At 44.6% G+C, this 15,806-nt stretch overlaps 1 protein-coding gene across 1 annotated transcript; it reads left to right on the top strand.

Annotated features, from left to right (window-relative positions):
• The first annotated feature begins 6,765 nt into the window (after nucleotides 1-6,765).
• LOC123098350 (uncharacterized) lies at nucleotides 6,766-15,410 on the top strand. The gene is made up of 9 exons (XM_044520322.1): nucleotides 6,766-7,226; nucleotides 9,083-9,242; nucleotides 9,363-9,424; nucleotides 9,510-9,604; nucleotides 9,756-9,869; nucleotides 11,127-11,189; nucleotides 11,730-11,827; nucleotides 11,910-12,340; nucleotides 13,334-15,410. The coding sequence occupies exons 1-9, from the start codon at nucleotides 6,839-6,841 to the stop codon at nucleotides 15,142-15,144; spliced, it is 3,222 nt and encodes a 1,073-aa protein (XP_044376257.1). The 5' UTR covers nucleotides 6,766-6,838; the 3' UTR covers nucleotides 15,145-15,410.
• The last annotated feature ends 396 nt before the right edge of the window (nucleotides 15,411-15,806 follow it).

Here is a 15,806-nt window from a genome sequence, read left to right on the forward strand (position 1 = left end):
CAAAAACAAGTTAGACGTCCTCTACTTTGTTGTTGCAAGTTTTACGTGGCTGCTACGGGCTGAGCAAGAACCGTTCTTACCTACGCATCAAAACCACAACGATAGTTCGTCAAGTTAGTGATGTTTTAACCTTCTCAAGGACCGGGCATAGCCACACTCGGTTCAACTAAAGTTGGAGAAACTGACACCCGCCAGCCACCTGTGTGCAACGCACGTCGGTAGAACTAGTCTCGCATAAGCGTACGCGTAATGTCGGTCCGGGCTGCTTCATCCAACAATACCGCTGAACAAAAGTATGACATGCTGGTAAGCAGTATGACTTGTATCGCCCACAACTCACTTGTGTTCTACTTGTGCATATAACATCTACTCATAAAACCAGGCTCGGATGCCACTGTTGGGGAACGTAGTAATTTCAAAAAAAATCCTACGCACACGCAAGATCATGGTGATGCATAGCAACGAGAGGGGAGAGTGTGTCCGCGTACCCTCGTAGACCGAAAGCGGAAGCGTTAGCACAACGCGGTTGATGTAGTCGTACGTCTTCATGATCCGACCGATCAAGTACCGAACGCACGGCACCTCCGGGTTCTGCACACGTTCAACTCGATGACGTCCCTCGAACTCCGATCCAGCCGAGCTTTGAGGGAGAGTTCCGTCAGCACGACGGCGTGGTGACGATGATGATGTTTTACCGACGCAGGGCTTCGCCTAAGCACCGCTACGATATTATCGAGGTGGATTATGGTGGAGGGGGGCACCGCACACGGCTAAGAGATCCAAGAGATCAATTGTTGTTCCTCCAAGGGGTGCCTCCCTCCCCGTATATAAAGGAGTGGAGGAGGGGGAGGGGGCCGGCCACCCTAGGCGCGCCCCATGAGGAGTCCTACTCCCACCGGGAGTAGGACTCCTCCCTTCCAAGTGGGAGTAGGAGAGGAGAGGGAAGGAGAGAGAGGGGGAAAGGAAAGGGGGGCGCCGCCCCCCCCCTCCTTGTCCAATTCGGACTGGGGGGGAAGGGGGCGCGCGGCTGCCCTTAGCCGCCCCTCCTCTTCTCCACTAGGGCCCAATAGGCCCATTAGTCTCCTCGGGGGGTTCCGGTAACCCCCCGGTACTCCGGTATATGCCCGAAACTCCCCGAAACCATTCCGGTGTCCGAACATAGTCGTCTAATATATCGATCTTTACGTCTCGACCATTTCGAGACTCCTCGTCATGTTCGTGATCACATCCGAGACTCCGAACAACCTTCGGTTCATCAAAACACATAAACTCATAATATAACCGTCATCGAACTTTAAGCGTGCGGACCCTACAGGTTCGAGAACTATGTAGACATGTCTCCGGTCAATAACCAATAGCGGAACCTGGATGCTCATATTGGCTCCCACATATTCCACGAAGATCATTATCGGTCAAACCGCATAACAACATACGTTGTTCCCATTGTCATCGGTATGTTACTTGCCCGAGATTCGATCGTCAGTATCTCAATACCTAGTTCAATCTCGTCACCGGCAAGTCTCTTTACTTGTTCCGTAATACATCATCTCCCAACTAACTCATTAGTTACAATGCTTGCAAGGCTTATAGTGATGTGCATTACCGAGTGGGCCCAGAGATACCTCTCCGACAATCGGAGTGACAAATCCTAATCTCGAAATACGCCAACCCAACAAGTACCTTCAGAGACACCTGTAGAGCACCTTTATAATCACCCATTTACGTTGTGACGTTTGGTAGCACACAAACTGTTCCTCCGGTAAACGGGAGTTGCATAATCTCATAGTCATAGGAACATGTATAAGTCATGAAGAAAGCAATAGCAGAATACTAAACGATCAAGTGCTAAGCTAACTGAATGGGTCAAGTCAATCACATCATTCTCCTAATGATGTGATCCCGTTAATCAAATGACAACTCATGTCAATGGCTAGGAAAATATCATCTTTGATCAACGAGCTAGTCAAGTAGAGGCATACTAGTGACACTCTGTTTGTCTATGTATTCACACAAGTATTATGTTTCCGGTTAATACAATTCTAGCATGAATAATAAACATTTATCATGATATAAGGAAATAAATAATAACTTTATTATTGCCTCTAGGGCATATTTCCTTCACCGGCGACTCGTGGCGGTGTTGCCGGCTCACACGCCCTTGCAGCACCGATGCGTCGTGGTTGGCGTTGCCTTTGCAGCACCCTGGAGGCGCCCCCTGCCCCCTCTTTCAGCACCGGCAGCGCTGCACCGACAAAAAGCTCGGCCGATGACACTCGGCAACACGGACCACATCAACGGTCGCAGTGTTGAGCACCCGCCGCATCGCGGCATAAATCCACACTGGTGATGGCAGCAGTAGCTTGCAGCAGCGTGTAGAGCTTGCAGCAACGCTTGGACTACATCCATGCCTGCGGTGTTCGATAGAGAACAGAGGCCAGAGGTGGAGGAAGAAAAAGGGGATCAAGCTCAGGGAGAAAAGGACGCGGGGAGGAGGAAGAAAGGAGTGCTCTCCTGATCTGCATGAAATGATGAGATAAGGTTTTGGGCAGTGGCTGGCCCCACCGGGACGCGTGGTACGCAGAGGAGACAGCTTACGTGGGCGTGTAATCATCCGGCTTAATTCTAGAGTTTTCCCAAAAAATGGACAGGTGCCTCCGTTTAGTGATTGAAATGATTTGTTCGAATTAGCATGCTACATGGGACCATATTAAATGGATCCTGTCGTGATTTGACATGTTTTAGCTTCTGTGTTGATTTTGTATGTTTGCGCATGATAATTATATTGTTCGTATCAAGCGTGGCACCCCAACAATAAAATCCTACTAAAATTATCAATATGTGTACTTCCCATCTAAATCTTGCTTTTGACTTGGAAAACACCCGCAGCGTCTGCTACGTGTGTAGTCGTTGGATGAAGCGTAAGTGTGCGCTCATCATCATCTCCCCACGTAGCCACTCACGTATTCCCAGTTGGCGCCACACCACCACATCGTCATCTTCCTCAAGGTTTGCGATGGGGGTCCTATTAATTGTGGTTGCGAGGTTGAACCGGAGGGCAACAAGGGTCTTGTTGTAAAGGGTCAACCGCAACATGGTTGTTGCAGGCTGATGGGCAGAGATCAGACGGTTGTTACTCGCCCGTCTAACGACTGCTGAGGCGGTCAATCTCATCCAAACATTACCCGACTAGCATGCAACATCCGCCTTTTGATTTTTAGCGGTGAGTCCTCGACAGAGCTCCACAAAATGCATGGACTTATTAAGTTCATTCAAAATTCAGGAAAAGTAGGTCAGTTATGCACATATAGGGGGAAAAGGAGGGTCTTGGACCCATATTCTGAACTAGGTCTCACTTTGTGCATCAAAGTAAACCTGTTCATGGATAACCCGACCCGGAGGCCCGAACCCGAAGCCCAACATTTGGGCCGGGCTCGGGCTCCAGTTTCTCGCCCGAAGCTCGGCCCGAAAGCCTGAAATTACCATATATATTATTTTATTTGAAATATAGGTATAATAAACTAATATGATATCCTGATACGTCTCCAACGTATCTATAATTTTTAATTGTTCCATGCTATTATATTATCTGTTTTGGATGTTTAATGGGCTTTAATATGCTCTTTTATATTATTTTTGGGACTAACCTATTAACCGAAGGCCCAATGCCAGTTTCTATTTTTTTTGCCTATTTTAGAGTTTTGCAGAAAAGGAATACCAAACGGAGTCCAAACGGAATGAAACCTTCGCGATAATCTTTCTTGATCCAAAAGCAAACCAGAAGACTTGGAGTTGAAGTTAGAAATGCCACGAGACGTCCATGAGGTAGGAGGGCGCGCCCAGGGGGTAGGCGCCCCCACGCTCGTGGGCCCCTCGTAGCTCCACCGACGTACTTCTTTCGCCTATATATACTCTTATACCCTAGAAACATCAAGGGGACCCACGAAACCACTTTTCCACCGCTGCAACCTTCTGTACCCGTGAGATCCCATCTTGGGGCCTTTTCTGGCGATCTGCCGGAGGGGGATTCGATCACGAAGGGCTTCTACATCAACACCATTGCCTCTCCGATGAAGCGTGAGTAGTTTACCACAGACCTTCGGGTCCATAGTTATTAGCTAGATGGCTTCTTCTCTCTCTTTGATTCTCAATACAAAGTTCTCCTCGATGTTCTTGGAGATCTATTCGATGTAATACTCTTTTGCGGTGTGTTTGCCGAGACCGATGAATTGTCAATTTATGAACAAGTTTATCTATGAATATTATTTGGTTCTTCTCTGAATTCTTATATGCATGATTTGATATCTTTGCAAGTTTCTTCGAATTATCGGTTTAGTTTGACCTACTAGATTGATCTTTCTTGCAATGGGAGAAGTGCTTAGCTTTGGGTTCAATCTTGCGGTGTCCTTTCCCAGTGACAGTAGGGGCAGCAAGGCACGTATTGTATTATTGCCATTGAGGATAAAAAGATGGGGTTTATATCATATTGCTTGAGTTTATCCCTCTACATCATGTCATCTTGCTTAATGCGTTACTCCTTCTTATGAACTTAATACTCTAGATGCATGCTGGATAGCGGTCGATGTGTGGAGTAATAGTAGTAGATGCAGAATCGTTTCGGTCTACTTGACACGGACGTAATGCCTATATTCATGATAATTGCCTTAGATATCTTCATAACTATGCGCTTTTCTATCAATTGCTCGGCAGTAATTTGTTCACCCACCGTAATACATGCTATCTTAAGAGAAGCCACTAGTGAAACCTATGGCTCCCGGGTCTCTTTCTTATTATATTGCATCTCTTTTATTTACATCGCATCTCGTTTACTATTTTGCAATCTTTACTTTTCAATCTATACAACAAAAATACCAAAAATATTTACTTTACTATCTCTATTAGATCTCACTTTTGCGAGTGACCCTGAAGGGATTGACAACCCCTTTATCGCGTTGGTTGCAAGGTTCTTGATTGTTTGTGCAGGTACTAGGTGACTTGTGTGTTGTCTCCTACTGGATTGATACCTTGGTTCTCAAAACTGAGGGAAATACTAACGCTACTTTGCTGCATCACCCTTTCCTCTTCAAGGGAAAACCAACGCATGCTCAAGAGGTAGCATATCCCGAATATGATTAATTTAATAAAAAACACCACTGTTCATGTGCTTCAGGCCGGGCCGTGACGGGCTCGGGCTTGGGATTTTTTCATCGGGCTTTGCCAAGCCCAGCCCGAACCCGGCCCGGCCCGGGGAACGATCGGGTTTACATCAAAGTAGGCAAATGTTTGCTCCCTCTACTTCGCCTCCATAGACGCGTCGATGATAGCTCCGCCTTGCTATGAATGTGAATCCCAGGGCTAATATTTATAGTTTAGCTTGGTGCAGTTAGGCTTAGGAAGTTTTTTGGTAGGGACTATGAAATGCTTTTTCGTTTGCAAAAATATAACCATAATGTTTTGGTATTGTTGTGTGAATTTATTAATTGTAACTGACGAAAGTTGTTATGCATATATTTCCTTTTTGTCTAAAAGAATCTCAGCTATTAATTTACTGTAGTTAGATATCCATCACAGATGGGGTTTTTAAAGAGAAAAGTATATTTTTGGTCCCTTAAATTTACCAAAAGTATACAACTGGTCTCAAAATTGGGTAAGTTTCGCCCAAAACTTGGTTTCAATCAAAAATTGGCCATGTGGCAGCCGTTTTCTCGCCCTCGTGATATATATCTCACCCAAGCCAAGAAGGGATCTAGTTGTACGCCACCAACCCACCGTCACATCCGTCCCCTCCCTCACCTTCTCGACAAGTTATAGCTGTCGTTGAGACATCGACTCGCTGCCCAGCCGTCCTTGTCGATCTTTACCATTGATCCCCTCCTCCGCAACTACAACGTGCCTCCCCGTGTCGAGGAGAGGCCAAGTTGCGTATGGGCTTAGCCATTTCCCCTGCCTCCTTTGTCACACGGGGTCTCACCTCCGCCCCATGGTTCTTGCCGGAGTCTGCCCGGAGAGGAAATCCAGATCATGGTCATATCCACCACACTCCAAGCCCAAATGCTCTCCGCATATGTCGTGGCCTCCCCGGGCTGGAGTGGTCGCATTGCCGACCAAGCTTGCCTCGTTGTTAATTGCTACCCCATTTCTTCGGGCTAGCCCCATCTTGGATGAAGGGGGTGCCCGCACCGTACATGCCGTGAGCAGCTACCTCCACCCCGTGCATGTGTCCCCGTTGTGCCCCGTTAGGTCGTTGCAGTTGCCTTTGTGCGCTAAGAACATTGGCGGTTGCGACGCAGCACCTCCTGCCGCTTGAATCGAGCACTCCCGCCCGCCCCCGCATCGCTTACAATTGAGCCGAGGTGGGGGGTCACAGGGAAAGAAGATCGGTGGTGCGCGTCTCTATAGGTCGTCACGACCATCGTTGCCGCCACAAAAAGGTTGGGTTTTGGTTGGAGGAGATAAGGGCGCGCGTGAGAGAGAGGATGGTGATGTGAATGGGTGACGGGTTGGTCCAAACAACGTGTATGTCATGGCAAGTGAGGGAAGATAACCCCAGTGACATATGTTTATAAGCATCTGCTGTGATTGTAATGTGTTTATAACAAGTAAAATCGACAAAGATCAAACAATACCACACTCAGATTTCTGAGACACACTCATTTTTGAGACTAGGGCAATTCTATAAATTAAACAGGTAAGCAGATATCGCAACTCGCAAGAGAGCTTCCTGGTTCCAAATTCCGGAAATGCCCCTGAATCGAGACGGCTACTGACTTTTCCCCTCTCATCAAGCCTTCCCCAGTCGAACGCCGTTACCGAAGGCATCCCTCCTCCCCCCGATCCAGCCATGTCGTCCGCGCCGCCCGCCCACCAATCCAAACCCTCCTACCAGCGCCGCCCTCCCAACTCCGGGCCGAGACAGCAGCCGCCGCCGCAGCAGCACCAGCAGCAGCGCTACGTCCCCAAATCCGCCGCCCCTTCCGCTCCTAAACCCTCGCCCCCACCACCGCTCACCACCGCCCTCCGATCATCGGCCGCCCCGTCTGCATCTGGCGCCGGCAGCAGCAGCGGCGGCGGAGCGGCCGATGGGTTCGTGTTCTACCTGCCGCACGACGAGGCGGTTGCGGCCGGGCTCGGCGGCCTCGACGCCCAGGAGTCGCAGGCCGTCGTCGACCTCCTCAACGACGCGCTCGCGTCGCTCCTCCGTGCCAAGCCTCGCGAGTTCTGGCGCCAGGGTAACCATACAATACAACTCCTATGTGCATTGGATGCAAATCATAAACCTTAGTTTTTGGATTAGGAACCTGGGCCGGAAGCTTGGGAGCTTGTCCTTTTAACATTCGATTTGCTTGCCTGGTTTAGAACAGTTGCTCGAATGCAATTTAGTGCGAATTCTTATGCATACATTTTGTTGTCTGTATAATTTGCTAAGCCATGGATATAGCATGAAACTACAGCGAATATCTACTTATTCAGATGGTTACAATTCACTATAAATGGTCGAGCGCTTTGATAGTAGGGATTTGTAGTGGTTCTTATCACGAACTTTTGATCTAGTAGTTTAGTATACTGTCACTGACTTATGAATGTATAATACATATGGTGGCTTAAATTGAGGATTCATTCATGCTTGAACTCGTACATATCTTATTGACAGCAGTGTTACACGCTTTGCTGAGTATAGCTTGATAGTTTGCTTAACAAATTGATTGGCATTTTTTAAATACCGCCTGCATTTTTATTAACTTATGATATATTGTATTTTCCTGCCTATTGTAAACATGCATATTAAACTGCTCAACAGGTTGTGATCTGGAGAAGTGTTGTGGTCAATTCAACTAACTGGTTCATGGCTTACACATATAGATATATTGAGTGGTTAGTTGGCATTTAGTTGTATTTCTGATTATGTCTGGAATCTAGTTAATATCCCAGCTAAGTTGTTGAAAATCTTATCTGTATTTGCTACTTGATTTGGAAGTTTATTTGCAATCAAAGTTCGAAAAAGCGCTAGGCGTTAATTATGCGTTTGGCCACCTACTTGCGCTTTTCTAGCTTAGGTGTGATTAGGCGCAATTAGGCGTTTGTGCTGTAGCATGAAGGAATGAGCTAGATGGGCTGGCCTAGCCCATTAAATCACAGGCCCATCTTCCTATTCTCCTACTAAAGCTTTAATATGGTGCACAGTCGACAGAAAATCTAGGTTTCCTCCTCACGCCGCCTCCCCCCCTCGTCCTCTCTCCCCGGCTGCATGATGCCGCCTCTCTCCCTCTTCCTCTGTCCCTTGCTTACACCGATGGGAACCAGCGAGTGAAGCTCAATATCTCGCCGGAATCAATCGATTTGTCATCGTAGCGGTTGAATCCTCGTCGGGAGGATGAATCCTTGCAGGGGAGGTCAAATCCTCGACGGGGAGATTGATTTCTCGCCTGAGAAACGTGATTCCTTGCCGGAAACGCTGATTTCTCGCCGGGGGACCTGGCCGGCCGCTTTTTTGAGCGCCTAGGGCCAATGCCCAGAGCTTAAGCGCGCCTAGGCGAGCGCCTAATAGTGCCTTTTTGAACTATGTTTGCAATCTTAAATGCTTAATTGATTTCTTCCATATATCAGCAAAACTGCTGTCTGTGGTGCATATATAACTTTACTTTGGCACTGATGAATTGCACTGGCTCAAGTAGTAAGTTCACTAGTCAGATGTTCAACAATTCCAAATTTTATTTTTCCCTATCGAACACTAGATAGCTATCAAGCTATGTGCATGTGGTTCCTTGCATCTTCTCTGAATGGTTATCTACAGTAACAAAGTAAAGCTGATGAATACATGTATTGTATTGGTTATTGGTACCTAACCACCGCGCCAGGCTCTCTGTTGTGTTCTAGAATTGTTAACCGGAACTGGTCCCAGTAAACAATAGTTTAACGACTAGCTAGCTCAACAAGAGAAATTGCCAGATGATCATGTTTTTGTTTGTGATTTGTCTAATGTTTTCACTCCTAGAGTTAGAACTTATGAAGAGATCTCAGAGCTACAGCCTACAAGCAGCTGAACTTTGTTAGTGACATCTAATACTTATAGTTGTTTTTTCTGCAGTGGCACAGAATGCCTCTCTGCATGCATTCCTAGATAGTTACCTACAATTCAGACACCGGTGGTATGATTTGCCACACAGGGGTCCCAAAGGGACAGTTGCTGGTTTGGTTGTTGGGGAGCTTGAGCTTTGCCGCCGTGTCTTTATGGTCCTCTACCGCATGTGAGATTTCTATCATTTCGCAAGTTTTAATTTTATATCTGTAAAACCTTTTTCATAGATGGTGTATGGCATCAAGAGTTGCATATAATTGTTGTGGTGTGTCTCTTGTTTGTGTGTTAGATCATCAAACAAGGATCCTGGATCAGGCCCGGGTGAGTCCCTTAGTACGAAGGAGCATACAGGTGAGATTGGGACTACTTCTTTGATCATTGTGTGCGTTCATTGATTTTAGTGCAGAATTGAGTGGAATCATTTGTACCCCTGTAGCCCTTCTACAGGAGAAAAGACTGCTTGATCTACCAAAGTTGTTGGATATATGTGCTATATATGGGCATGACAATGGGGAGTTGACAAGTTCACTGGTTGGTTCCTGAGGCATTTCATTTGTTGTTGGTACTATTATTGTTTTCCATTTTTATGTCGTTCCTATATCCTCAAGCTATTTATTATTATTATTATTATTATTATTATGAGCTATGAATGCTTCAGTTAATAATGATTTTATATCTCCAGGTTACAAATGCAATCGTTGTGCAGCCCAATTTACTCGATGGCATCAATACTGTCCTTCCCCAATTCCTGGACATTTTCCACACAATGCAGGACAGATGCATGGACTCACTACAGGTTTTTTTTCTTACTTGAATTTTGGTCACTTTTTAATGATGGATGCCATATATAGGCTTCTTTCTTCATTTATTGGGTAGCAACATCTAGACAATAGTTTGATGGGAGAAATTCTTTGTGCCTATGGTAGAACCACCAGCATTTCCTTTAGCTAGTGTTTTTGTTTCCGTTTTCAATCAAGTTTTTTGAGAAGTGCATTTGCGCTGTTAGTAAAAGGTTTTTCAGTTTGTTCATTCGCCTAATGAGTAAAATCAGTTCTGAATTTCTGATCAATAATTTAGTATATAATTCACTGGTGCAATGGTTGCCTGGAGTGTCCTATTTTCTTTAGTTAAAAAAACACACGACTGTGAAGCTGCATCGACTCCTTTAGTTGCAAAGTGTCATGTTTCCTGGGACTGTTCATTCTACCTATTGGTGCAACTTATAGTTGTATTGGTCTTAGATCCCTTTGTTGTGCTAGTGCATATTTTGCAGCAAAAAAAATATGAGTTGTATATCCTTTTAGCATTACTGTTATGTCACTTGCGTTGTCTGAAATTAATCAAATTATGTTATTGACAATTTGCATTGTTCTTTAGCTGTTCTAAACGTGCATTAGGGCAGGGTTGAGGTTGATGACAATGAAATATGATGGTCCTGTTTTCTGAGACGTGCATTTACGTTGTTTGTAAAAGGATTTCAGTTTGTTCATTTGCCTTGCGCGGAAAATTATTCCTGAATTTTATATAATTCACTAGTGCAGTGGTTGCCTGGAGCTGTCCGATTTTCTTAAGGAAAAAAACTGTGATATTGGATAGACTCCTTTAGCTGAGAAGTGTATCACGTTTCCTGGGACTGCTCAGTCTACCTTTTGGTGCAACTTATAGTAGTTGTATTGATCTTAGATCCTTTTGTTGCACTAGTGCCATATGTTTGCAGCTAAATATGATGTATATATACTTTTAGCATTCCTGTTATGTCACTTGCTTTATCTGAAATTATGTCAATTGACAATTTGCATTGTTCTTTAGCTGTTCTGAACGTGCATTAGGTCAGGGTAGAGGTTGATTGACATTTGATGGTACATTTTCTTTTATTTCTTTAGGAAAAATATATTATATTCAGAGTGAGGATACATTTGCTTAAAATGGTTAAAATGTTAACAACACAATTGAATTAAAGAATAGATCATGCATTTACAGCGAAATGATGCCAATCTATGATAGAGCTTACAGAACTTGCATAAACGCAACTTAACTGTAATTTGATTTGCAGGTGCTCAGTTCACCTGGACCAAATGTCAGTGGACATACCCAGCTTCAGAAAGATTTCTCGGAGGTCAGTTTTATCTACTAGATGATACACCGCGTGTTTCTGTGGTTATCTTGTTAAAAGAAATGCCTAATTAGGTGCTATAGAAGCAACTAAAAGTAACGAAAACAAAATATAAGAGTGGTCTCGATTTACACTTTCAAAACAATAAAAATATGAAGCATATAACAAAATGATATATAGAAGAGAAAGAACCTTTAGATTGCAGTTAAAAGAGTGCCATTCCTGAAAAAAAATGTGAAGGATAAACTCCGTCGGTATGCTCCAAGCGCCCAACCCATATACCGTGTCCAAGCGAGCAAAATACCTATTAGAAAAATTAACTTGTGACTTACACACATGATGTGGTAGCGCTGCGTTGATATGCTAATGCAAATAATGTAACAACTTACATGCATGGCTTGCCGATGTGGCATGGTTGCATGGCTTGGAAAAACAGTCAGTGGGTTGTAGCTAGTTAGGAATAGAGGATTCTAGATTTTTTCTGATATATTTGTTGTTCTTTTGCTTAACTTTGATGCTTAATTGCAAATTTAATTTCCCCAGGTGCTGGATTTTGTTAATGATGCAATTATTACTCTGGATGCCTTTGCTGAGGCTTACCAGCCTGCTGCATTATTATTATGTGCTTCTTTTGAAAGAGGGTAAGCTTCTATTCATTCATCCCAATGATTGGTGCATGTTTCTTAACTAGGCATTGATGGTTTTGTACTACTTGATTTGCAGGGATCGAGTTGAGGAATTGCTGAACACCCTTGCAAGTTTGTATGATTTGTTGTTACCATCTTTGCTTCAGGGGTTTCAAGTTATGTCCAGTTCCCAAAGCAATGGAGAGACTTCGTCTGAAAGTATACTTAATGACATAGTTCTTGGCATAAGAATGCTATCAAAGAGAGCTGTTGGATTTGGTTGGAGATTATTAGAGTTCTGCTATTTAAATGATCAACTTAAGGAGGAGGATGTCCAAGCATCTACTAAGATGTTTCCAGCTAAAGTCGAAGATCCTATGATCAGGGGAGAAATAATAGTTCAAATACTCAAGGATATCAATAGAGAAGCTACTTACTCTTCTAAAGGGAATCCTGGAAAGACGTTTCTGCAAGCTCTTCAAAAGGAATTTCAGTTGATGAGCCGGATTGGCGATATTTGGAACAAAGGTAATTGATCAAATTTCTCAATTAGATGCTTGCTTAGCGTCTTATGTTTGTAAAGTTCCGCACAACCTTTTGGCCCCCCTGTACTTATTGTGTCAAAATTTCAGTCAGAATTATCTCGACATCATTAGTTTTGTTTCTTTCAGAAATAGCATGAGATTTTGTAGATTTATTTGGAGAAGTAATATAAGGTTTCATTGCCCCATATACTGATCTCTTGCATATGTGTACTGAATTCGTTTATCTTGTTGGTGTGCTGTCACAGTACTTATCGCATGTCTGTGTGTGAGTTAACACAGTTATAGGCTTATATTGTTTGGTGCTGTTCTAGTTTGAGATAGTAGAATGCTCTCAGTCAATCTCAGAATAGGAAGAATGAAATTCAGTGTCAAAAGGAAATGTTTTTCAAGCTTGCTGAAATAGCTTCATCCTGTAGGAGTTTGTCATACTTACCAGTTTTTGATCGCTTCCACTGTTTTTGCCCTAGTTAAGGCACCAACAGTGTTACCTACCTACTTTCTCCATCCAGATTTATTAGGCTCCCTCGTATTTTGGGTCAACTTTGACCATAAATTTAACTTATGAAATATGAACCATATGTCACAAAAATTATACCGTGGAAAACCTCTTTCAAGTACAAATCCAATAGTTTACCTTTTGTACTATATACCTCATTTTGTGGGTCATATAGACGGTCAAAGTTTTGCACGAAATAAGACTGGCCCAATAAACCTGGACGGAGGAAGTACTAATCAAGTGCAGCACTTCTATCTGTGTTCCTATCATTTGGTACTTTTGAGTTATTGACTTCATAAGAAAGCACTTGTTTTGGTTTCCTATAGATTTTGTCATGTGAAAGTGTTACAAGCCTGGCAGAATTGTTCGATTGATGTACATGCCACATTCGTATGATTCAAAGTTTTATTTATCATATTCCTTTTGATGCCAAACACTCTCTATTGATGCATTCCATGTGTTCCTGCTAAACCTTAACAGGATGGATATACATGGAGGATGAGCAGTTCCAGTTCATATCACGTCTGTGCGGATCCACTGTCACTTCTTGGAATAGTGTCCCTGGTTTGCCAATATCTTCCCATGGTGGTGAACTTCAACAGAAGAATGAGGAAGCTGCTGTCATTGAGTCCAAGATTAGTCAGATAAGGGACCTTCTTCCTCATTATGGGAAAGGTTTCCTTGCCGCTTGCTTGGAAGCCTACAACCAGAACCCTGAGGAAGTTATCCAAAGGATACTAGATGGAACACTTCATCAGGATCTTCTAGCTTTAGATACTTCGTTACAAGAGATGCCACAACAAAAATCTGCACCTAGTGTTGCGAAAGATAAAGGCAAAGGCGTACTAGTGGAAACTATTCCTAATATTGCAAATAAACCCCATAAAGTTGAAGCCCAATCTTCTTCAGTCTCATCAGCATCCAAGGCTCCTATCTCATATTTATCTTCAGTTTCATCAGCATCCAAGGCTCCTGCCTCATCTGTATCATCAGTTCCACAAGGTAGATTTACAAGGAAGACCAATGATGATCTGCCCAACTTTGCAGTTCTAGACCCGCAAAAAGCCAAAGATGCTGTTAAGTCAGCTGTCCTTGATTCCCAGTATGAGTACGAGGATGAGTATGATGACTCGTTTGATGATCTTGGCTTCAGCGTGGCGGAGTCAAGTTACGAGGAAGCAGAGGGCGCCAATGATGATGCTGAGGGTTCCTCCAGTGGCCCACGTTGGGCTTCACAGAAGAAGCCACAGTTTTATGTCAAGGACGGGAAGAACTACAGCTACAAGGTTGCTGGTTCAATTGCTGTATCAAATGCTCGAGAGGCGGCAGTCTTAAACAATACTCAGAAAGATACAATTCATGGTCTCGGTCGTGGTGGAAATTTACCTATTGGTGGAAATTTACCTATGGGAGTTCCCAACAGGCAACATAGAGTTGTGGAGGAAGAGGAGGGTGGTCATGCAAACAGCTTCAGCAGAGGAGGCTCGAATCCCCGTGGTCGGGGCAGGGGCAGAAGAGGTGGCTGGGATCAGGGTAACCCAGCGGAGGAGAACGAGAATTCTAGTGGGCCACAAAGTTTTGGCCGTGATGGAAGAAGAGGGGGCAGGAACCATGGCAACCTGCCAGAGGTAAATGATGGCCAACAAGGTTTTGGCCGTGGTGCAAGAAGAGGGATCAGGGATGAGGACAATCGGCAAGAAATGAACAACCACTCTAATGTCCAGCAAGGTTTTGGTCGTGGCGCAAGAAGAGGGGCCAGGGAGGAGGACAACCAGCCAGAGGTAAACAACCATCCTAATGCCCAGCAAGGTTTTGGTCGTGGCGCAAGAAGAGGGGACAGGGACGAGGACAACAGGCCAGCAGGGAATAACCATGGCCAGCAAGGTTTCGGTCGTGGTGGAAGAAGAGGGGACAGGGACGAGGACAACAGGCCAGAAGGGAATAACCATGGCCAGCAAGGTTTCGGTCGTGGTGGAAGAAGAGGGGACAGGGACGAGGACAACAGGCCCGAAGGGAATAACCATGGCCAGCAAGGTTTCGGTCGTGGTGGAAGAAGAGGGGACAGGGATGAGGACAACAGGCCAGAAGTGAATAACCATGGCCAGCAAGGTTTTGGTCGTGGTGCAAGAAGAGGGGACAGGAACCATGACGATCCAGTGGAGGACAATGAAGATCGTAATGCAGCACAAGGTTTCGCTCGAGGAGGGCCAGGCCCCCGTGGAGGCGGCCGGAATCATAACCGGAGGGATCAGGCGCTGAGGAAGCATATGCAAGGAATGACAGGGCTTTAGCTCACCACCGTTTGAAGTTCAGCAGGAAGTGTAAATTTGTCCAAATGGTTTTGAGGGACAGATGATGTTCACACAAGCGCTTGTATTTTGGTTGTTACAATTACATGATACACAACATGCAGCTGCAGCCCCCATAGATACTTTTTTGTTTTGAAAAAGACGTTGTATGAAATGTGAGAATTCTTAAAGGTGAATTACCGTGAAGTAGCTTGGTCGCCCCAAGAACTGCTTCCTTTTTGGTACTTGAAAGGTTTATGTTGGTCCAACCCTAGTGCTGTGTGCCTTTGGAACATGTTATGTTTTGTACTGGATACTGTGTGAATGTGTGGCTGCAATGGTTCATAGAAACGGGAAATACTTTCTCTTCTTTCGAATGTAGACTGAAAATCGTTGTTGTTGGGAACCTCATCCCTTAGTTTTTACGGCACAGAAATGGATACACTTTCTGTCTAAAATCCGGTATGCTTGAGAGTGGCCGAGGCCATGGCGTCTCCAGAGGAGAATTATGAAGGCGAAGGCAACAATCATGGCGTCACCAAGGAACCATCCATCCTTGATGATGCCAAACCCTTTGCTTCGCTCTGTTTTACCTTTTCTCACACACACGATAGCGGCTCATTCACTTCCATCACGTCTCAATTCTACAGGAAGGAATGAAGGAA

The sequence above is a fragment of the Triticum aestivum genome, chromosome 4D (genome assembly GCF_018294505.1).
Source record: "Triticum aestivum cultivar Chinese Spring chromosome 4D, IWGSC CS RefSeq v2.1, whole genome shotgun sequence".
Taxonomy (NCBI): domain Eukaryota; kingdom Viridiplantae; phylum Streptophyta; class Magnoliopsida; order Poales; family Poaceae; genus Triticum; species Triticum aestivum.